At 33.1% G+C, this 24,003-nt stretch overlaps 4 protein-coding genes across 4 annotated transcripts; 2 read left to right on the top strand and 2 right to left on the bottom strand.

Moving 5' to 3' along the window:
- Window positions 1-7,106: 7,106 nt before the first annotated feature.
- On the bottom strand, window positions 7,107-9,513 carry Rlb1 (lysine-rich basic protein Rlb1). Its single transcript, XM_013318254.1, has 4 exons — window positions 9,264-9,513; window positions 8,972-9,133; window positions 7,721-8,326; window positions 7,107-7,657 (listed from the first exon to the last, which is right to left on the bottom strand). The coding sequence occupies exons 1-4, from the start codon at window positions 9,300-9,302 to the stop codon at window positions 7,130-7,132; spliced, it is 1,335 nt and encodes a 444-aa protein (XP_013173708.1). The 5' UTR covers window positions 9,303-9,513; the 3' UTR covers window positions 7,107-7,129.
- A 266-nt stretch (window positions 9,514-9,779) lies between these two features.
- On the top strand, window positions 9,780-11,716 carry RpL36 (ribosomal protein L36). The gene is given in 4 exon segments (NM_001312307.1): window positions 9,780-9,824; window positions 9,971-10,094; window positions 10,569-10,661; window positions 11,544-11,716. Coding segments are annotated over 3 exon segments (369 nt in total). The 5' UTR covers window positions 9,780-9,824; window position 9,971; the 3' UTR covers window positions 11,697-11,716.
- Window positions 11,717-15,271: 3,555 nt separating this feature from the next.
- Prps (phosphoribosyl pyrophosphate synthetase) lies at window positions 15,272-17,786 on the bottom strand. The gene has a single exon (XM_013318653.1). The coding sequence runs from the start codon at window positions 17,441-17,443 to the stop codon at window positions 16,415-16,417; it is 1,029 nt and encodes a 342-aa protein (XP_013174107.1). The 5' UTR covers window positions 17,444-17,786; the 3' UTR covers window positions 15,272-16,414.
- A 351-nt stretch (window positions 17,787-18,137) lies between these two features.
- Window positions 18,138-23,606, top strand: Hinfp (Histone H4 transcription factor). The gene is made up of 7 exons (XM_013318703.1): window positions 18,138-18,485; window positions 18,618-18,765; window positions 19,417-19,655; window positions 20,479-20,679; window positions 21,525-21,736; window positions 21,972-22,241; window positions 22,697-23,606. The coding sequence occupies exons 1-7, from the start codon at window positions 18,264-18,266 to the stop codon at window positions 23,001-23,003; spliced, it is 1,599 nt and encodes a 532-aa protein (XP_013174157.1). The 5' UTR covers window positions 18,138-18,263; the 3' UTR covers window positions 23,004-23,606.
- The last annotated feature ends 397 nt before the right edge of the window (window positions 23,607-24,003 follow it).

The following is a 24,003-nucleotide window of genomic DNA, read 5'->3' as shown; positions in this document are numbered from 1 at the left end:
ATATATATATATCAATTTCGAATGTTCTTAAAAAATATGAAGAGTCGATAAAACAAACGTTGTGCGCCTTTACGAGATTATTAAGGACCATAAATTGGGCAAACGTGAGACGTATTTCATAGGGGATTGGGGGTTGTAAAATGTCCTTAGGGAATTCATACAGGTAGAAAATATTGCCATCTTTAAACATTTCAATGTGCGCCCAAGCAGCACGTGTTGGGGACGTAAAAATTATTACAATGAGATTGAAAAGTCTACTCGGAAGTTAGTTATGAGGTCTAGCGTAAGGAAATTCCGGCCATTTACAAATGTCACAATGAAAACCTGCAGTAAAGAGTAAAAAAGTTAAAAAAAGATTTCCTGCCAAACCTTTTAAAGTAACGAGAGTGTTTTGTTTTGAATTTCGGTTGCTCTTGTTTGTAACATCGATTGATTAACATCGAATCACATCCGATATATCGATATGGTATCCATGTACGATACAACATCGATATTTTATCTTTTAATGATACTCATCTATCCTCTCTAATGCATCATTGTTATACGTAAATGAGAAACAATATGTCATTGTTTTTGTTTTAAAATTTATTAAATCAAAAACAATGACTTTTTTATAAAACTCACTTAAAACTACTTCTTCCACAGCTACACTCAGAGTTAAATTTAATAGATAATTAATTATATGGTTATTAAGTATTAGTATTTTTCACACTAAATGAACACAATAGGGATTTCTATTGAGCTAAAGCAACCCTTAGGCTAAGATAATTTAATAGGCGTCTTAGTTTGTTAACTAATGATACGAGCAGGATTAACCCACCTAATACTACTTCTGACGTGATAATAAACAATTAATAACAGTACAAAATCTTCCTAATATTATAAATGTGTATGTTTAGATGGATGGATAGATGTTTGAAGATATCTCCGCAACAGCTCAACGGATTTTAATTAAATTTAGCAGACATGGAGAACACTGTCTAAAAGAACACATAGGCTACTTATTAAGTTTTTGTTCAATTCCGATAAGACGGAGTCGCGGGCGACACCTACTTCCAAATAGTAATCGTTTTTTTTTAATCTTGCAAAAAAAAAAATACAATTTCATTAATTTTTCGATTGTTCCTTACATAGAGTTTACGAATCAATGATACGTGATAGATTATCATTAATTATATAAACGTAGACAGATGAGGTGAATAATGATAGTATCATTATTCACTTAATAATTCACGTGCGGCGTTGATTTATTATTGCTAAATGGAATAGCTAACGGCCGTGTTGACGTGCGCCTAAATTGTGGCGACAAATCACTGGCACACGTCGCAATCGCCAAATCGCCATCGCCACCACATATGGTGAATGTGGCGAATGAGACTATAACACTTTAATAAGCCACATTTGATAACACTTTTATCTACATAGTGAAATGATACTTTAAAACATCGATTAATGTGAATTTCTATTTTTTATGTAACCTCCTTAATATTTAAAAAGAAAAAGTGTTCACTGACGCAATATTGTAACGACGTTAGATCAACATGATTATATTGTATTCGAAATTTTTAAAAAAGTAAACAAATGTTTATTTCTAAGTTCAAAGATTTAAATAACAATCGATGACCGCCGTTACAAGGTTACTTTGTTAGATTTTGATGAAATGTCAAATCAGGTTACATTTGACATTTCATTAAAATGGCGTAGTAGTAGTGGTGATCGCTAAATTTCCTTCACTCGTAATCACTCATAAATAAATAATTTATATATCATATAAACTGAGTACAATATTGTAATGTTACGAAGAAATATTCCACTTAAATATAACAAAAGACCTTTGAATAAAATTTTCAAAATACCAGTGGCTTCAAGGAAGCTCTTAACCTTTGTAAATAAAAAAGATAAAGGAAATATGTCCGCGATGGACCACTGAATAAATAAGAAACTGTAAAACTTCTCCAAGTTTTTTTCTTTATGTACGAGAAAAGACATTCTTCAAGTACACAACATAACAACCTTTTAAATTATAGCACAATTAAAAAGTGGTAATATTAATGTCAAAATTTTAGGTTATGTATACTTAGAACTTAAGACTTACCTTAACATCTAAAGATTAATCAGATCTGTAGAGAGTTTATCTTTGTGCATGCACTTCTAAAAATATTCCATGGTCTTGGCTGCCGACGCAAGACAAAAAAAAAACTATTTTTTGCAAGAATAATTTTAGGTTATTATCGTCTTTCTTTTCGACGAGAAAAGTCATACAGTATTTAAGTGATCTTTCGTAATGTAGATTTAATATTAGAAATATACTTTAAATAACTGAAGTTAACGGATATTGATTTTAATAAATATTTTTTTTTATTTCCAAGCATCATCATCATCAACCTGCCCTTATCCCTATCGAAAGTCGGCACAGTAAGTACTACTACTCTATACATCTCTATCAGCCGTCATATCCGAATCTACCCCCTTCCTACGCATATCCTCTTTCACGCAGTCAATCCATACTTTTTTGGTCTTCATCTACCTTTGTAGCCATCCACATTCAATATCATTACATCATCATCCCTCCTCATAACATGTCCAAACCACGCTAATCTTTTACTCCTCAATTTCTCGATCACTTACGTTACTTTCAAACTTCCTCTACTATACACATTTTTAGATTTATCCTTTCTTGTCACACCACACATCCATCTTAGCATACGCATATACGCATTTTATTTCCAAGCAATTTTTATGAAATTGCTAAAATTCTAAGTATTATATATATTATGATACACTCCTTTCAGAATTTAATAAAAGGCCCTTATTTGTTAGGCTGGTTTAAATGGGGTCTATCGTGAATTAACATATTCATGTATTCACTCACAAAGGCGGGTTTACGACAAAAACTTATAAATTGTTTTTGCCGGAACGCCATTTGGCCCTTGACCTGATGTTTTTGCGATCCTTTCTTCGTTTTGATTGAACACTATAGGACTAATACAAATGATTATTAATACAAGTTTATAACTAAACTAGTAGTCGCCTGCAACTCCGTCCCTGTGGAATTATAAAAATAGTAGCCTATTTGTTCTTCCAGATTATAGTCTACATTTATGCCAAATTTCATTGAGATCCGTTCGGGTGTGCTGGAGATACTTTCAAACATCTATCCATCTAAACATTCGCATTTATAACATTAGTAAAATGATAGTTATAATTGGTGTAAAAACAGAAGTTTTTATAACACTCATGTGTCGCAACGGTTTGTTTACCATATGTCTAAGCTTGGTTCATGACTTTTTGGATATGTCAAAATCGACCAGCTCTTACTGCTAGAGCCATCTACTGATAAACAGGAGAACTTAATTGCGCACCTAATATTATTTTTATTATACAGCGGCAAAAGGACATGTAGTTTGTCACAAAATTATTAAAGTGTCCAAGACATTTGTAATAAAAAATTGTAGAGACATAAAATAAAAAAAAGATACTTTCCCAGTTTTTTACTCACCCATACAATATTATTTCCCCGAGAATGGATATATGACTTAAATTGAGTGATTATAATTCTAAGTTAAAACATATCTATATTGAGATTAAAACAAAAATCATACTAAATCCGTGAATCACTCAATCATTATTAGGGTCGGGCAATAATAGTTGAAAAACCAAAATTTATTCGAGCACGAAGTAAGGAGATTTATAACATTTTGCGACGGGCGGCGCCGACCCCGACTTTTCTACAGAATACATGAATATGGTAAAATGGAACGGTATTTTATCCTACGTTACTAACACACCAACGTTCCATGCACCATTTGACTAAATAGAAAATAACCTAATAATACAATAGGTGCGAGAGAGATAGAGAGAGAGAAAGAGATATGGTTATCACAACAAATGAACTAAAGTAAATTTCTAATCCATTTACCTTTAGTTAATTTTAATCGAATTTCTTTTAAGAATTAATAAAACGTACAACATTTAAGTAGAATACCATCGAACTTAAAACAAATACGTATGTGTAATGAATAGCAAACAGGGATGCCAACTTTAAAAAAAAAAACAGAAAACTGAAAATGAAAAAAATTACGAATAGAACGAATAGAAAAACCTACATTCACCGAGACCAATATTTATATGAAACTCATAACAGGCCCCACACCGCAAGTCCCTGATTCAAAACATGTTAGAGGGAATGAGAGGAAGGAATAACGCCGCCCATAAACAAAAAAATTAAAAAATACACTAAGTAAAGTTGAAGAGGTGACAACCCTAAAGTCAAAGCGTTCACAATGAGCACAGTCGGCATTTGCAATTGCACACTCACGATGCAATAAATTCCATCACGTGAGGAATGCCATGCAACCTCGCCAGGTGGCAGCAGCTCCTACGAGAACGATTTACATTGGTATGTCACCAGTTTACAAATCTATATTAAAACGGTATTTTTATAGTTATAAAGCACATATTATGCAGTTAATTACTTATGTAATACTGGCTGTTGTCAACTATTTCCTTTGTCAAGAATGTAAAAAAAATAAGTTATATTTCCGTGATATAATTAGCGCGCCATCTTTAAAATTTCAGAAAATAAATTAGACATCTTCGAACCACATTATTAACAACTTTAGAAACAAATTCAAAACAAGGCAGTATGTATAAAAATTCAAGGCGTGTCGCGAGTTCGGGAGGTTGTTTTTGGACGAGGTCCAAGTCTGTAATAAACTTTGGTTAGTATTCGAATCTCTTATATACTTCGTACTCGTGCGTTTTTGAATACTGAATTTAGAAATCTTATATTATATATACTCGTATTTGCCAATAATACATAGGTAAATATATCTTCAACAGTTTTAAAGTAAATATATACTACGCATCTAGTAAGATTGTGGAATTTAAATTCTAACAAACCCTTCTAACTATGTCATTCGTGGTTGTCGATGACAAGGACAAAGGAAAGGGATCAAAATAAAAAAAGGAAAAAATATTTGGTGCCGTTGTCTATGTGTAACCCTTAAAAATGACCTCTAGTCGAGTAAAAAGACATTTTGTTACTCAATTAACAATGTCATTTAATTAATAGAAAAAATTGAAAAAAAAACAAGAAGAACTGGCTGAAAAAGCGATGTTCTTTTTCCCCAAAAAAAAGTTCAAATCAGCACAAATTCCTAACGGATATTTGTTTTTAATCTGCACGGTAACGCCCTGCCGGCGCACATCGTGATTTCCTCGTTTTGTCGCACGTGAGAATGGCCCTTATTATTGTAAGAGGTTCGTTTGAGAATCTTTATTTCCTACTGTAACGTACCGAACTTCGCAAAATTGTGTAAAATTACTTCTTATAGACTACTTTATAATGTTATTAATTCAGTTCATAATTTCACGAAAATTATTGTAATATTACGAGAAACAGTCCTTTATTTTATTAATAATTGTATATTTACTATTGAAATTTTGAGAACTAATTCACAATATAACCTCAAATTTAATATTTCCTACCAAGAAAGTTATATTTTAAATAATATATTGAACACTATATAAAAAGATTTATACAGTGTTTTATATATTATATTATTTAGTTTTAGTCGAGGCCTAACTATGTTTGTTCGGGGAACATAACATTGCATAATAAACGTCCAACCACTTCGCAGTCGGAATACGTAATGCTGTTGTATGAACGTGCGCTGCGCAACTGTGCCTCATTTACTTATTTATTATTATTTTTATTAAGTGAAAAGATAGCACCTGATATTTAAAGAAATAGAAAGATATCTATGTTCCAAGTCCACGACTTAATAATAAACGCGCCTGCACAAACGTCATGGCAAATATTTCTTTATACAGTAGAGGTCGTTACGCTGCACGCAATGAATATTTGCTAAGGCGGCGCAGGCGTTGGAACCAACAAAACCGTTGAAACATAAGAAACCGTGATTAGACTACACTTTTAGCAAGGCAGCTTAATACTGTTGGATAGAAACTAAAATAATCTACCATTTTGTTAATAAATTATTAAAAAAACAGATAAGGAGGTTAATAAAACATAGATGATATCTTAATTTTTTATTCAGGTCTTAATTAAATAACAGATAACACTATAAAATGCCGGATCTTGGACCATTTGCTTAATAAAGTAAAAAGATCGTTAAACATTTTTCCTTTATATTAATGTAAAATTGTAAGGTTCACTTCTTACTTTACTGCTCCAATTAGATGGAGTCACTTTTATACTACGTGAGGGCGCGACAGATAATAAAAATTATAAATGGCGCGGACGCGGTGCACTTACTTCCCCGTGAAATGAAAACTTTAAAAGATAATAGGAATTTTAATAAGCTAAGTAAAGCTTGTGGATTAATTTTATTAAGAGTAACGAATTCTTCAAAGGTGCTATATTGCAAAAGCAAATAGGTTATTTGCTTGTAATAATAAGTGTCGGATTGAATAGATTTTGGTAAACGTATTTAATCAAAAGTTTACGGCTCGTTAAATAGTCATTAAATAAAAGGGGATTTCAAAGATTGAGTACATTTGTCTCGCATCGAAACCCACGATATAATTCCGTCTCTCTTTACCGTTTTTTTTAGTTCTTAAAAAATTAAACAATGTTTGATATTCGATATTAAAATTAAAAACTATTTTAACAACGATCACGTATAATAAAATCTTAGATTGTAATTCATATTATCTTAGTAATAATTTAAAGGAACGGCCTTTCCTAGAAAATCCATTAAATTTATCTACATGTAAGAATCAAAGTCAGATTGCAGAGGCCATAAATTTCCGGGACGTGGCCGGTCACATTTTATGAAGGATTAGGTTGAAAAAGGGAACGAGTTACAAGTTTTTCGCCGATAAAGATATTGTTTCAAAATGTTACAGCAATTATGAATCGATTTAAGCTAATTTTCATGAAAATACGTATACCGAGAGAGGTGTCAGGACCGCAGCAAATGGATGTCCGTGATCTCTGCCTACCCCTCTGTGTTACGGGCGTGATTATGTTGTTGTGTACATTGTTAAAAACTTGTCTATTTTCTACCATTGCTAACAGTGACCTTGGCATATGAATTTATTTTTATTTCAGAATTAGGTAAATTAAAATACAATTTAAATTATCAAAACCATTTTTTTTATATCATTCTCCGTCGTCAAAAACAATTTTTTTACCTTCAAAAGGTAAAATACCTGATTTCCGTTTCTTTGCCTCCCATGAAGGATGTAATTTTTCAACTTTTTCAGTTTCCTGTTTTTCTTCATCATTAAATTTCTTATTCTTATAATTATTATTACTAAAGCGATCATTTGAGTTTGATAAATCTTTAAATTTCCTATTCTCTTGTTTGAAATCATTTCTCCTCGGTTTTGGTACATGTCCAAACATGACAGCTCTTCTATATTGTCTATTCCCTTGTTTATGTATTTCTTTCACTTCATCAGGTTGTCTTGGTTCAACAACTGACATGTAACTTTCTCCCGTTGTTGTTATAAAGAAAGGGTCAGCCATTTTTATTTCTTCCGCTGGTTTTTCATCAATAACTTTATTGAACTTCCTTTTAAGTATCTTTTCATTGAAATTTTTATTCTTATTAATATCTTTTTTCTTTTTATTTACTTCTTTTGGCAAATTTTTAGGTTTTTCTATAGATTTATTACGTAATTTCTCTTTATTTAAGTCTTTATTTACATTTATACTAACTACATTGCTATCATTCAAATTGTTTATAACTTCTTTCTTTTGTGAAATATTTTTTCTTTCAATTTTTTTATTTTTTCTTTCTTCCATTTCTGAATCTGAATTGTCTACGTCCTTATCTACTTGAGAGTTGTTACCATTTTCAATTTGTTCAGATTCACTAGCTAATATTTCATCATCACTATCTGAGCCATCATCATCACCTGGTTTGTCACTACTTGACTCATCCTCTTTGCCCTGTTCACTGTCACTTTCTTGTCCATTATCACTTTGCTCATCTCCAAGTCCTTTACCTTGTATGTTTGCTTCAACTGCATCATCTTTATTTTCTATCTCTTCTACATCCCAATCACCTTCAATATTAACTAATTTCTTTGCCTCTTTTTCTTTTTTCTTATTCTTCTGCTTCTCTCTAGCTTCCTTCTTCATCTTTCTTCTTTCTAACCTTGACATGAAGAGATCATTTATTGACGTATTACCAAATGTTTCTCTTATATATTTATGCTTTTCATGCAAACTTTTGTGCAGTATTAATCTAGCACATGCCTTATTATGATCTACTTCTGGTTTATTTAAATATTTTGCAAGCTCTCCGTCATATGTGACTATGAATTTTGCAATATCCTTTGCTTTTATTTTCTGAAAAATGCAAAAGATTTATGTTAATCTTACTAATTATAAATGCGAATGTTTAGATTGGTGGTTCCCAAACTTATTTTGTCTACTGCCCACTTTGAGAACAAATATTTTTTAGCGATCCCATATTAGAGTTTAAGCAATCTTTTAATTCATATTAGTTGATGTTCACAAGTTGTTGAGAGTCGAGAGCTCATGCAGTCGTTGTCTAAGAGGCCTCCTAGCTAAATTAAATTACAAATCACCCCCAGGCCTCTACACAACAGCCCCAATTTCTCTGGGTCTCTTACCTTGACACCTGCAGCGCCCACAAGGGGGCGTTATCGCCCACTTTGGGAAAGTCTGGTTTAGATGGATGGATACATGTATGGATGTTTGTAAGAAGAAATCTCAATATTGCCTAATGAATCTGCTGAAATTTGACATAGATATAGAAAATAGAACCTAGTCTGGAAATATACATAGGCTACTAATTAATTTGCTATTTGTCATAGTTAGTTTTATCACAAAATATATAAAACCTACATAGATATATGAAAAAAACATGACAATGACAACTGTTTCTATTCTTATCAAAGAGTCTGAGAGTGATGACAATAAGTACATGTATTTCCACATTGAAAACTCATTGTAAGCAAACATAATTACCTTAATAATCAAAACTTCTTTAACAGCAGACTCCGCTTTCTTAGTTAGTTTTTCTTTTAAATGTTCTGGTGCCTTCTTTTCTGCTAATGTTTTTGCTTTACGTGTAAGCTTGTGTATAATTTGTATTTTCGCTTGGGTTAAATTTCTTTTCATTTGGATAATCTGAAACATATAAAAGTGATTATAAATAAACAAAAGCTTATAGGTTATAAAGTTTGATTCACGTGTAATATTCACTTTAGTACTAATCACAAATACAGGATTACTTAAATCACATAAATGGGGTACTAACCTCATTATTAAATGCTTGCTTAACTGCACCAACCTCCATTTTTACTCAAAATCGTGTAAAATAAATATTAGTAAGGTTATATCCTAACGCACAACGTTTGGCGATGTCTATGTCAATAAAGTTTTATAAAAATTACGATATTTTTCCACAGAAAGCTAACATCCTTATTATTGGCTTTATATTGATTGATTAGTTGTTAATAAGTTTTATAGAATTAAACTTAAACACGGACACAAACAGAAACAAGACATACGGAAACGTCAAGCGTCAAGTCATTTGTCAATGTAATGTCAAATGTTTTTTTTTAGTACAGGGAAATTCGGATGTTTTGATTAGTTTTTAACGACAACTTTCTTATTTTCTCGTCGTGACTTTGCTCATGATCAGGTCAATGTGCATACTTAAATAGTTCATATTCACATACACATTTTATACCTAACAATAAGTAATAAATTAATTGTATAACATCTGTATTATTTAATCTACATTGCAAGCAAACTTGTCATTGTCAAAAGGACATAACCAATAATTTCTCTTTGGATTTATCTGTCAAACAGTCATGTACGTGAAGAATTATATTATTTCAATTTATCTAAATAATCTTTAATTTTTAATAGTAAATGAATGAAAATAAAGTGCTAAATATTACTCAGTGAATTATATAAGTGTTTATTTTGTGTTGAAACTTACAAGTTGCTTATTTTCAGCATGGCACCGCGATTCGAGATCGCAGTTGGTCTGCGAAAAGGCCACAAAACAACTAAAATATCTGCGGGAAAGAAGGGCATTACAGATAAAGCGATCAGGATAAGGCCAGCAAGACTAAAGGGTGTAAGTTAATCAAATTTCATTTGGTAAATCCTTAATATTTAAAAATGTATTACATTTGTCAAAACATTGTTCTCCGGTTCATTGTAGAACCATTTTGTGTTATTTAAAACGAAACAAGGATTTTAATTCAAATAGCGGAGTTTAAATTCAAAATGGGAAGCGTTGTCTATTTAATATAAATACACAGGTATATTTTGAAACAATAAAAACACGAAGTTATTAACCTTTTATACGCATAATTTGGTAACTAATAATCAATACTCTGACAAATTGGTTGAATAATTAGTGATTTCTAAGGAAAGAGTGACAAATGTGCATAAAGGGATGAGATAACATGAAAACTCACTAGTAGACATCTATTTTTTTTTCTTTCATGTAGATATTAAAGAACAAATGCTCCGTTGATCAAATAAAAATGATTATTAGCTAAGTAAACTAAATATCATAATTATATTTTTATGTTTCTTATTACAGCTGCAAACAAAACACTCAAAGTTTGTGCGAGACTTGGTTCGTGAGGTTGTAGGACATGCACAGTATGAAAAGAGGGCTATGGAGTTGCTCAAGGTATGTATATTATTGGTTATCTAAATTGAAACTTAAATAAATTAAAGAGAAAACTATTTAACATGTTTGTATCCATGATCATACAATGTAGATTTTTTTAAATGGTGTACTATTATATTTTTGGTGTGATTTTATTTCTATATAATATTGGTGCCTTTGACAATTCTTGACAAGTCTTAAAATGCTATACAAAGTCAAAACATTTGCTGATGGAAATCTTATGAACTATGCAACATCTATAATAATTTATGCAACAATAAAGGTTATATTTCTTAATTCATCTTAGATGTAACCTTTTTCACAAATGTTAATTGTTGTAAGAATCCCATGCTTACCAACTTCATGTAATTAGTCCTTGCTTGGATTGAAACCAGAACCGCTGTAAATAATTGAAGATCTGCAAATCAGCCCACAGATTACTTCAATTCATACCTTTATAAAGTTTTGATTTGTGTTTCAAGCTGCGAACTGTAAGTCACCAGGCAGCTCTTGGCTTATATTAGTTATAGTATAGTGCATTGAGTTGTCAATTTAAATGTTAAATTTCAGCCCAATGGTTTAAGTATATATGGACAGCCTTTTATCCAGTTCAGAGTAGATTTACATGTAATGAATGTCAAACGCGTATTTTAACACACATTTTGTACTAGATTCATCACAGTTTTCTTAAATACTATTAGTTCACAATTAGCAACAGAGACTTATCTCCAAACTGAGCACAACTGACACTTCGATTGTTCACTTTTATACGGGTTTTTCAATTATTGTTGGAAGAGCTAACAAACGCGATGTATACAGAGTGACAACCGGATGGAATACTATATATGGAATATATATGTGGCTACTATACTGTCAGTCTTTCAACAATAACAATGTCCACAGGTGTCAAAGGACAAGCGTGCACTCAAGTTCTTGAAGCGTCGCCTGGGCACCCACATCCGTGCCAAGAGGAAGCGTGAAGAGATGAGCAATGTCCTCACCCAGATGCGTAAAGCAGCCGCACAGGCCCACCACACAACCACACATACTAAGTAAACAATAAAACTTAGCTTTTATATGGTATTTTTATTTATTTACACAATCCAAGTGTAATCCAAGTTTCAAATTAATTTCTAAACTTTTTGACCGCATTGTTTATGCTAAAATTTATTAATTGTTTTCTACTAATATTATAAATGCAAATGTTAGGATGGATGTTAGTTTGAAGGTATCTCAACGGATCTTGATGCATTTTGGTACAGATGGCAGATGTAGAACATAGTCTGGAAGAACAAATAGGCTACTCCTTAACTTTTTTTTTTATTCCACGCGGACGGAGTCGCCCGCGACTGCTATTACTTTATACGAGCATACATATTCTTTTCCATTTCCTCACAATAGAATTATTTTAAACAAAAATGTTAAATTACCTGCTTTTTTTATAGATTTAAAATAAATTTTTATTCTGCTCAAAACTTAAAATAGCTTATGATTGGTTTGAAAAAAGTATTTTTGCTGTATTATATTTTAATAATTTTAGACATTATTGGTTAGAATCATTTGGCGCGAATGGCGCGCTTTCGTTTCAAAGTGAAGTGTCAGAATTATTAGTGAGGGGACACAAACGTCGACATTTTAGTAAGGCTAGTGTTGTGCCAATACACCGGCACAGTGTCGGATTTTCTTCCTATCAGTAACTTTGTAGTAACGCTAACTTGTGTTCACTATTTGGAAAAGATTTCTGCATAATTTACCCCTACTCGCATATCAAAGAGCAATGGGTTATCGAATTACGTCAATAAATATTAGATCTTGTTTATTGAACTTTCATTTGGACTTAGTTCTTACGTAGGACTTGTATACGTAGTTCCAAAACAAAATTGACTTAAAATCTCGATTTAAAATTATTTCTGCACAAAAATCTGAGAGATAAAGTTTTAACGATCTAACTGTTGTACTCGGTTACTAAGGAGTTTTTGGTGGAGATTTTTCAGTCTAAATCTAAGCTAAGGAATATAACGGTAAAATAAACAAAGTTTAATTGAGCTTCAAATAACTGTAGAATTATTTATTTATTGGTGTAAACAAGTAGTTAAAAATAGTTTCAAATATGACCTTAACCTCAAAATAGGCCACGTATTGTGACGAATGACATATTTACAGTGCATAGAAAATGCAAAAAAAAAACTATATAATCGTTTGATTGGTATCAAATGACATTGTTTGGAATTTTTAAATAATTTGCCGAATAAATTATACGTACCTAAAACTTTAGAAGCTTACTGATTTTTTAAGGTTACTGATTTTTTGCTATACAACTTTAATTTTAGTGTCGTGTGTACACAAACATTTACCTTCATAATTTGATTGTTTACGAAATATAAGATACTTAGCAATATAAGATACTTTACAATATTTTTTTATTTTAGTTAACGGAAAGTAAATATTGTCAGATATACAGCGATAAAGATGAACGATCGCTCACACGATCAAAATATTACGACATGCTTTATCATTAGAACAGCAAAAAGATCCGTAACAAAACTGTAAGGCAGAAATGATTTTAAATGTGTCTTTGGGGTTTGATTTTAGTGGCTCTTAGACTAGGCCAGTCCACCAACAAAAGTGACAATGTTTTTATAATATATATATTTTAAATTAACAAATATAAAACATCTGTTCATTCCTTCCTGAATAATATCGTATCAATTCGTATTATTTTTATGTTCTCAAGGCCACCATGAGTTAGTTTTTTTTAACCTGTTTATATTTACGAAGTATAAAGTACGCTTTATTAGGCGGTGCTGTCAAGGTCGTTTGATTACGCACATTATATCCCGAAGATCATGTTTACATTAACATATATGTAAACAGATTGATCTCAGATATCAATAACTACGTACTATTTTATATTGGCCGGTATATTATCTGCTTGGCACAAAATAGGCATACTTGGTTCGATATCTACTATAGTACCTACCATCCAAACTAAGCTCTCAATTTCGCACAAAATCGTCTAAATAAATACTATATCACCAAGTCAACTTTCGCATACAGAGGGTCGAGAAGTTATCTCAAACTTTGGGAATTGTTTAACGAAAATAAATTTCTTAACAACTACTATAGTGTTGGTAATATTTTCTCGTATTACAGCCTAAGCATTATTTATCGAAGTATTTCTAGAACATATTTTACTATAGACATGTGTAATCAAATTATAGATTGTCGAAGTTTACCATTGATCGGTGACTTAGTTATATTATTGGTATCAAAGATGCGGTATTGTTTTCTTTACTCGTATGACGACAAGACAGGCCCACAAACAAACAATTTACATCAGACGCGACCCGGGGTCAAGTATCTTGATAACACTGATGTAACAAAACTTGTGATAAACATACACAAGAAATGTCACTGTGCCTTTAATAAGTTTATTTATACTAACAGTTGCCTGCGACTTCGTCTGCGCGGTATTAAAAAGTAGTAATTTTATGTCACCCGGGAATAATTTAGCTTTCGATCAGTAAAAGAAACTTTAAATCAATATATAATATATAGAGCTTAATGACATAACAAAGAGAAGCAAGCGTTTAACCTACGCGTGTGCACGCATAGACGCATAGAAACGTGGATGATAGAGGTCAGTATCGCGCCATATACCAATTTGTTACTTATGCCTACTCTTGTCGTTTACGGGCGTGAGTAATATAGTTGTATTCATAAGTTTATATTAAATATTACAGTGACATTCGGACTTGAGGTAAATGAAAACAGTAAATATGTTAACTGTTTTGTAATTTAGAATTAATTTGTGCACTTCAGTATCAAGCCGTCGAATGCCGAGACACTTCCGCACCATTAAATTTGTATAGACTTTTTTTATACATTCGTTACTATTTTTGATGTGGCCACAGATCATCTGGAGAGCTGCCACGTGTTTGTTGCTTTTTTTACTTATTAATGACAGATGTTCGTATGATTCGATCAATTAATTGGTGTATAAAAATTAATTAATCATGTAATACTATTAATATGTTTAAGTTTTATTTGTTATGCTAGTGACGCTGCCCGACTTTACACGGCAGGAAATCACTAATTAATCCTTTTTCTATAAAAAAATTATGAAATAAAAAAAAGGTCAATGTTACTTCTTGCTAGTATTATAAATACGAATGTTAAGATGGATGTTTAGATGTTTGTTTGAAATATCTCCAGAACGACTGAACGGATCTCCATTGAACATGAAATTTTGCATACATAGAACATAGTCTGGAATAACATATAGACTATACTAATTATGTTTTTTTTTTTTAATTCCGCACAGACTGAGCCACGGGCGACAGCTAGTTGTGTCTTATTTGTTACGCTAGTGACGCGCCCTGATATTGGATGCACAGAAAACAACTAACTTTTTCCTGTAGAAATTTAATAAAAAATAAGGTCAATAACATAGTAATTAACAATTACATTGTCTTTTAAGTTGGTTCAAATAACACGTAGTTACAAAACTTAATCATGTTTGGTTCGGTAGTTTTTGAGTTTATGCTGGAGTTTATTTATTTACGATGTCGTTTAACATGCTTTTTTTGAACAATACACAGTTTTAGGGAAAATAAATAAAAGAAGAAAAATCAAAGAGAATTGCAATTCGCTTTTTTATTACCTAAATATTCTCGAATAATGGACCATATACACATTGGTACTACAAATTTAGAAAAATCTCTTTACAAATATCAGGCGCACAGCCAATGCATTAGAAACATTTTATAGCAAATTACATTACAAAAATGTTTAAATTCAACTGGATAATAAAAGATGTAATTGAGTAATAATTTGTCTTAGCTAGTTTCACTGGTAAGTTAATACTAACCATACTCAAGAAATGACAAAAAATTGTATAATTCCTTCAAAAAAAACCAGTAGACATCAATTAGTACCCAAGTAAACACATTCCATGTCACTAAGATTTTTCAGCATGAAATAGTTGCCGGAGTTGGCAGTGAATGTGTTAAAGATATTTTTTCAAAGCTATTTAAGCCTTATATATTTTGTTATGTAATTTTTTTAATCCATATTATGTTGTAAACACAAATTAATTAAAAATATTTTAATAACATATCTATTTATAAATCTAAATGTCTTTTGAATAATGAAATTTGTCAGTTATGAAAAAATATGCACTAAAACCTATGCATAAATGCAAATTAAAATGAAATGAAATCTTACCTTATATCAAGTTATTTGTCTCCTTTTTCCAATTAAAAAGTACTTAAAAACTCAAATATTTAGGAAAAATATATTTTTTTGAAATAATGTAAATGATTATTAAGATGCTAACCTTACATTTAACTTATGAGATTATATAAAATTAAACTTTAGAATTGCTAATAAAAAATGAAAATTAAAACTAACAAGTGACCTTATTGCAGCAAATTTTTTTTCCTGTAGTAACCAAGTTATGTTGCATTTAAACTAAGACTTTAGGTTCTTTATTAACAGACTGGATTTCTAAAGAAACATCAAAATGGTTTAACAAAGATTTTATGTTAATTTTATTAGAGCTCGCAATTATCTGCAGGTAAAATTTAAACCCATTTCAATTATGTATTCTTGAATATTGCCGTACAACAAAAACATTTTTGTTATAAAGTTGGTCAAATTCAACTAAATTTTTTAACATTAACATGGTGCATGCCATAAACAAGGTAAAAATTATATCCATACACAATCAAAAATATTGTCAGTGCTGGAAACTTAATAAATAACAAATTAAACTAATATGGAACATTAGAAAATAGATACGAGACAGATTCTCCATTATGAGTACGACGCACAGCTTCTGCTAACATCATAGAGACATCAATACACTGAATTTTAGGGCAGTCTTGCATGTGCCTTTCTTGTGGTATTGTGTTTGTTACCACTACAGCCTCCAGGCAGGCGTTATTGATGCGAGATATTGCAGGTCCCGAGAAAATACCATGAGTGAGAATGGCATACACCTTTATAGCACCAGCCTCTATCAATTTTTCCGCTGCATGGCAAATAGTTCCACATGTATCTGCCATATCATCAACCAATATAGCTGTACGGTCTTTCACATCACCAACTAATACCATTGAGGCAACTTCATTTGCTTTTTTTCTTTCCTTGTGAATAAGAGCAAACTCAACATTAAGTCTGTCAGCAATAGACGTCACTCTTTTCGCACCTCCAGCATCAGGAGACACGACAATACTCGTCTTCCAGTCTGGTATGTTCTCCTTGATCCATTTTAATACAGCGGGTTCAGCAAAGAGGTTATCAACAGGTATATCAAAGAAACCTTGGATCTGAGACGCGTGAAGGTCCATCGTTATAATATGATCGGCGCCGGAAACCGACAGAATATTGGCAACCAATTTAGCTGTTATAGGAGCCCTGCTTTTATCCTTCTTGTCCTGACGCGCGTATGGGAAACAAGGAATAACAGCGGTAACTCGCGACGCCGACGCAATTTTACAAGCGTTTATCATAATAAGTAGCTCCATTAAGTTGTCATTGATTTCACCGCTTCCACTTTGCACAATATAAACATCTTCACCTCGAACAGATTCACCTATTTCCACACACGTTTCCATGTTACTGAATTTTTTGGTTACCACCTTGCCGAGGTCGATGCCGAGTCGATCGACGATTTTCTGTGCTAAGTCAGGATGTGAGCTTCCACTGAATACTTTGATGTTCGGCATTCTGGTTGTTAGGGGTAACGCGAAGTGATCTAATTTATTCACTACTTCTTCAAGTGTAATAGTTGATTTCATCAGCACCGGACAACTGTACTCCGCTCTGTTGCCCGTAGTTAATACAGCTATACTGAGTTATTGAGATTCGAGATGAACTATTTATGTATTTAAAATGATAAGGAATAGTTATGACAACGTGGGGCTTGCCTTTTAATCAATTCAATACAATAATACGCCGCACACCACGGGGCCTTATAGCTTCAAAGAGCAGCAAAGCGAGTTTGCACGCACGTTTTATTATTTCGTTTTACAAAATGACAATACCGAATTACCATGACAGATTGAGAAAGGCCAAAATCCTAAAATCCTTAGGATCCGAGACCTCGCAGAAACTTGTAGGTTTTAATGGTAAAATAATAACTAAAAAAATACTGAACTCTCAATACTTTTTAAGTCGGGACGTATTCCATAAAATGTGTTTACATAAATAGTATAACACTGGATTATAAGAAACCTTATTATGTAAGCCATAAGTCCGCCGCTGTAAAATGATCCGAACAGGTTTGATTAAATTGTGTTCTTCTTTCTCAAGTAATCCAATGAATAGATGGAGACAAAGAATAATCCACTTTTGCAAGATATTTTTGTTAAATCCTTTACTATTTTTTATTGTTATGGAAATAGTGTCTAAAGTTTTTGGCAACAGTGCCTTTGCTTTTCGCTGAAAAAATGAGTGGAAGTAACTGTCAATGTCACATGACATGTTAAAAGTCATTGGTGCTGTCAAGTTTGTGCGCGAAAATGCGAAAGTAAATTTTAAGATGTGTTTTGAATTGTACGAAGAAATATAATCGTTAAACATAAGATTTACCATGTGAATTTCACAATTAATATAAAAATGGATAATCCAAAGAAAAAGTTAAAAGTAGATCGTTGCTTAGAATGGCTCAAGAAACAAAATGAACAAGAACCAAAAAAGTTGGCATTGCAGAATAAAAATGACATTCAGTTTATCATACAAACTAACGCTGATAGAAAGAATTTTCTCCTCGCCGCTGCTGAAGATGAGGCTACGTTGCCTTTGGCAGTAGACGACATTGAAACAGAACCTAAAGCAATTGTGAGTAAATGAATTACTTGTATTAAATACCACGATGTTGTTTATAGAATCCTTAGTCATAGTAATAAACTCTAATGTCATGGTTAAATTTATTTTTATTCTTTATATATATATGCTTTAATATTTTTTAAGCCTTTACGTGAATTACGACGATCTGGTTTGGTGTTAGAATGCGATTGGCTTTCGTGTCGCTGGAAGTTTACAGACTATGAGGAATTCCAAACACATGTTGCGAAACATGTTTCTGATCTGCATCTCATACCAGAAGAAGACAAATCTAGTGAGTATTGTGATCTGTTTTATGACATATTAATTTTACAATATTTTATGAATAAAAAAATATGGTTGACAAATGTCTTCTGTTTGATAGTGAAATTGTGATCAGGTTAGTTAGTTTAGCAAGTGTAAGGGCTTGATTTCAGCAACTCTAGATTTACTCCAGCCAGCCCAACTCTCCAAAGATTCCTAACAACCCTTTGATATTTTCGGTTATCTCCAGGAGTGTTCTTGGTGATCCAAGATGCTTTATGTTGGGTAGTGCAGGAATTTTCCCTAAATCACATAAAGAAAGACTTTAATAAATCATCTAACTATCAACAAATCATTTCCAATTTCTCTAGTGTTGCTGATTTCCTTGTGTGTTGAAGATGAATTCTGTCTTACCGTTGCCCATTTACATTTTTCTTTAACTGGCTAAAAAAAAAACTTAATAAGTAGTCTATGTGTTCTTTTACACTATGTTCTACATCTGTGCCAAATTGCATCAATATCTCAATAGATATACCTAGGTCAATACCTATTTCGGAGATAACGTCAAACAAACTATCCATCCAAACATTCACATTTATAATATTAGTAATATTACTTTTTGTAGTATGACATTTATCATACATTAACATCTATAATATAGATTTAAAATCTAAAATTGTAGAATATTTCTGCTCATGGGATACATGTGGACACAAGACTGTTGACTTATCAGAGATGGTCCGTCATATCAACTATCATGCATACCATGCAAAGCTCTTAGCTATTGGTTTAAACGGCAGAGCTACATTGAACCTGGCTGAGTGTAAGAAAGACTCCAGTAAGAGGAATCAATTGCCGAGTAATATTAGTGAACATCGCTGTTTATGGGTTGGTTGTACGAAGGCATATCAATCAATTGAGGTATGTATAATAAAACCCGCTTAATACGATCATCTTAGGATCATTGACATAATACGCCATTTTTAATTCGGTCCCTGCAACTTGAGATATGTTTTCATACATTTCTTAACACTTATACCGTCCTAATCGTGGTCGAACAGTGGTAGAGCCCGCTTTAACATCTTCGCACGAATTGGCCCGGTGACATACCACAACCACACAGAAGACAGGCGTGAAGTCGAAGCAATTCCTTTTTCTCATAAGGAAAGGATGGGAAGTGGAAGTGGACTTTGCGGATCAGAGGATGCATGAATTGAAAGGGAAAATATTTTCTCTCTGTGCATCCTCTCCTTCGTCGATTAAAGGTAGGCAGCGCATATGCAATTGCGTATGTCTATGGGCAACGGTCACTTCGCTATTTCAGCGATTTCAGGTGGCCGCTCGCTTGTTTGCCACCTTATGATATAAAAAAAAATCTTGTCTTAAGATGACTATTTATTTGGAGTATAAGAAATCTACACTGATTAAAGTTAAAGAACCCATTAATAACTAACTATGGGTTTTTGAGACCCAAATATCTTTATAAAACATATCTTCATCCCTGTCATTATATTTGACAGAACAGAAATAACAATATATTTGATACAAAGGCTTTGGTCTTAGAAACCCATGGTGAGTATTTGAAATATACTATTTAGAAGACATGACATGACCTTTTGTCTAATTCAAGTCAAAAATATATTTAAAATGAGTTCTTAAAGAAATATTGTCTATAGCCTGGCTTTACCCATGTGACTCAATTATAACAAGAGCCGGTACAAAATTTGTTTTGTCTATGGTTCAGGAATTCATCAAGCATGTCAAAGAGCATATAGACAACTCGAGAAATTTGTGTTCATGGGCCGGATGTGGTGCGACATTCACACGTCGTACGTTGTTCATAGCGCACGTACGTTCCCATACTGGAGAACGACTCATCGCTTGTTACCACTGCGGACAACACTTTGCCAATAATCGGAAACTTTGTGATCATATACGGAGACAGGTTGTTATGTTATTATTATTCAATCATCATCATTAGCTAACTATACGTCCCCACCGAGGGGCTCGGAGCCTACCCTAAGTTAAGGGTGATTAGGTCATATTCAACCACGCTGGCCAAGTGCGGGTTGGTTGACTTCACACATATCTTTGAATTTCTTCTCAGATATGTGCAGCATCACGATGTTTTCCTTCACCGTAAGATCGGATAAATGTACATATGTAAATCGGAAATTGAAAAACACATTGGCACATGACGGGATTCGAACCCAGGACCTGCAGATTACAAGTCAAGTGTTTGACCCCTAAGCCACCGACGCTTCATTATTCAATTATTTAGTCCAATTAAAAATATATGTTTGTTTATACAGTTGGATACGAGTCTAATCGATCACAAATTCTCGCTTCTAGAGGTTTCTCTAGTTGGCTTTTGGATGTCCTTTGGGACCGTAAAATGATTCTTACTTATACAGGTTCAACTGTATATATAAATCGAGTTTTTTCCTATACTTTAAAGGTGCGCGTTCATTGGCCCGCGTCGGACAGACGGTCTGCAACGGATTTTAGTTTATTTTGTATGATTTGAACGCAACGGATTATGAACGCAACGGTATGCCGTTGCGTTCATAATCCGCGTCGTCCGCATCAAAAGTCAAAGCAAATCCGTTTAGTCAGTGCGTGCGGTGCGTCCTATGCGGGCCAATGTTATTTTAGTCTAATAATTGGTTTCCGAGATCAAAAACTGTGTATAAAACATATTGTTAATTCTGTTATCAAAGATAAAAGGGATGACAATATGTATATGGAGATTTTGGTCTCAGAAATCAACTATAAGTAAAAATTTGTTAGAATGTGAACCCACAATCGAACATCCGCTGTGACTTCTGCGGTGTGTTTTGCGCTAGTGAGTATTTAAAGCGTGAACATGCGCGTCAACATGTGTCGTTGTTCGCGTGCTCTATGTGCGACATGACCGCGCCCACACTCTCTGCGCTTGCGCAACACGTACGCTACCGACATGTCGCCGCGCGCCCACACCCCTGCCCGCACTGTGAATACAGGTAACAAGCCCCCTGCCCACTGAAACTATTTGTAAACTTTCCCTTCCTTGTTTTAGAGATTATTAGTTAGAATCCTTTGGAAACGAAATCGCTTTCGGAATCGGATTCGAACCCCGACCTCGTGATCGGAAATCCGTATCCTTAACCATTAGACTATTGACGCTTCTAACTCCTGTCTTTTATATTATTATTTGTAACTAGATTTGTTTGTCCCAAAATATCTTTATCCATACAGGGCGATAACAAAACGTGATTTACGGAAACATATTCCGACTCACACTAGAAAAAAGAGAAAATTAAAAGGCGCAGATAAGTCTAGCGAAGCAGAATTATCTGATGAAGATTCTGATGAGGAAGTGAGTAAGAAACCTAAAGAGAAGAGGAAATATGTCTGTCATATGTGTCCGGAGAAGGAAAAGAAGATATTCTCCAGAGGGACTCGGCTGACTACACATCTAGTGAAAGTTCACGGAGCTCAGTGGCCGTGTGGTTATAGCCGGTTCAGGTACGTCAATTCAAATTCATCGACCTTCTTTATAATACTAATTCAAGATGGCCGCTGCCAGAAAATCGCAGATGATATGCATACTCCCCTGTCCCAACAAATCCTCTCCTCCGTCGATTAAAGGTAGGCAACGCATATGCAATTGCGTATGTTTATGGGCAACGGTCACTTCGCTATTTCAGCGATTTCAAGTGGCCGTTCGCTCGTTTGCCATCTTATGGTATGTCTACCAAACGTAAGGTCTTCACGAACAAAGTATAGTAGAAGTAGAGGCATATGAAAATGTAAAAAATGACAATTGTATAAAACTATGTCATCCGCCATTATGTGACGGCGGCCATTTTGGATGCGTCATAGTTATCTTTACTAGTCAAGCCTTTTCATTTGACATCCATGTTTTAGTGATGGATTAATGTCACCTGTTAATATATTCTGTAAATTAACTTTTTATTTAGGTATCAACTCAGTGAAGACGGTATGTACCGTTTGACGGAAACAAGATTCGAGGAGTTTGAATTGTCACAAAAAATAGTAGACGGGTACAGTGATCCAAAAAAATCTCTCACCGATTCCTATGATTTTGAAGTACAAAGAGTGTCCGAAGCTACGGCAACATCGCCCGTACATTTCGAGATACGATTAAAAAGTGATAAAAACAATCAACCAGATGAAACATCAGTTGAAATAACGATGTGTGATGTTGATGAACAAGGAAATATTATAAATTCTGAAGTTATAAAATCAGATGTGGTTTATACTTAACTACCTCTACCCGCGACTTCGCCTAATGTATATATTTATATCGAAATAACAGCCTATAAATAATTGAAGCTTCTAACTGAAAATATGATATACCCGTACTAATTTCCACCCCACTTTACCACAACTCCTTTTTCGCGTTAAAAAGACCATAACCTTTCCCAGGGTCTCTACCAAATTTCATTTAAATTAAGTACTTTTTACGTGAAAGTAGGACAGACAGATAGACAAAGTTACTTACGCGTTGATAATATTTTTAAGGATTTGACTTATGTTAGGATTTTATATAGAAAATATAAGCAGATTTTTTACTAATATTTCTTGTACCAAGCTCCATGCTTGTGCTACAGCATGGTTTACGATAATCTAATGACGGGATTCGAACCTCGACCTCATGATCGGAAATCCGTACCCTTAACCATTAGGCTATTGACGCTTTATCAAAAGGCAAAAGTGATTAGTTTTCAACATTTTTATAAGGTTTTTACTTTGAATTATAAGTTTTAATAGATTTACTGTATAGACTAGACATATAGACAAAACAAATTAATGCAATCATTTATATTAGGGAACATACCCATACTACTTGACCTATTTTTTTTAGTTTTTCGATCCCTCCCTCCCCTCGGTGACCACTCGTAGTACATGCCAAGACAAAAACTAAAGCTTTTAGTTTTTACGTAGTAATTCATAATTATGATTATTAATCATTTCACATGTAAAAATTGAAAAATAAATATTTTGGCTCATGCTCTTCTTAAAAGCATAAGACTGCATGCATTCTTAAATTACTAGTGAATTATGTATTATGAAAAAAAAAAAACAAATAACGACTACGTGACTAAAATCTGAGCCTCCCCCCCTCCTGTGACTGACCGTAGTATTTTAAAGACTCGCCCCCCCCCCAAACTGGTCACGTATGGGTACGTTCCCTTATAAGTATCGTAGACATATTTTTGTAATTTTCACATGCAAATATATTTTAATAATTTGTGATAATTTT

Source organism: Papilio xuthus, unplaced genomic scaffold (assembly GCF_000836235.2).
Source record: "Papilio xuthus unplaced genomic scaffold, Pxut_1.1 DF826923.1, whole genome shotgun sequence".
NCBI classification, from domain to species: domain Eukaryota; kingdom Metazoa; phylum Arthropoda; class Insecta; order Lepidoptera; family Papilionidae; genus Papilio; species Papilio xuthus.
The sequence above is the reverse complement of the archived record's forward strand: the minus strand, read 5'-3'. Positions and strand labels throughout refer to the sequence as shown.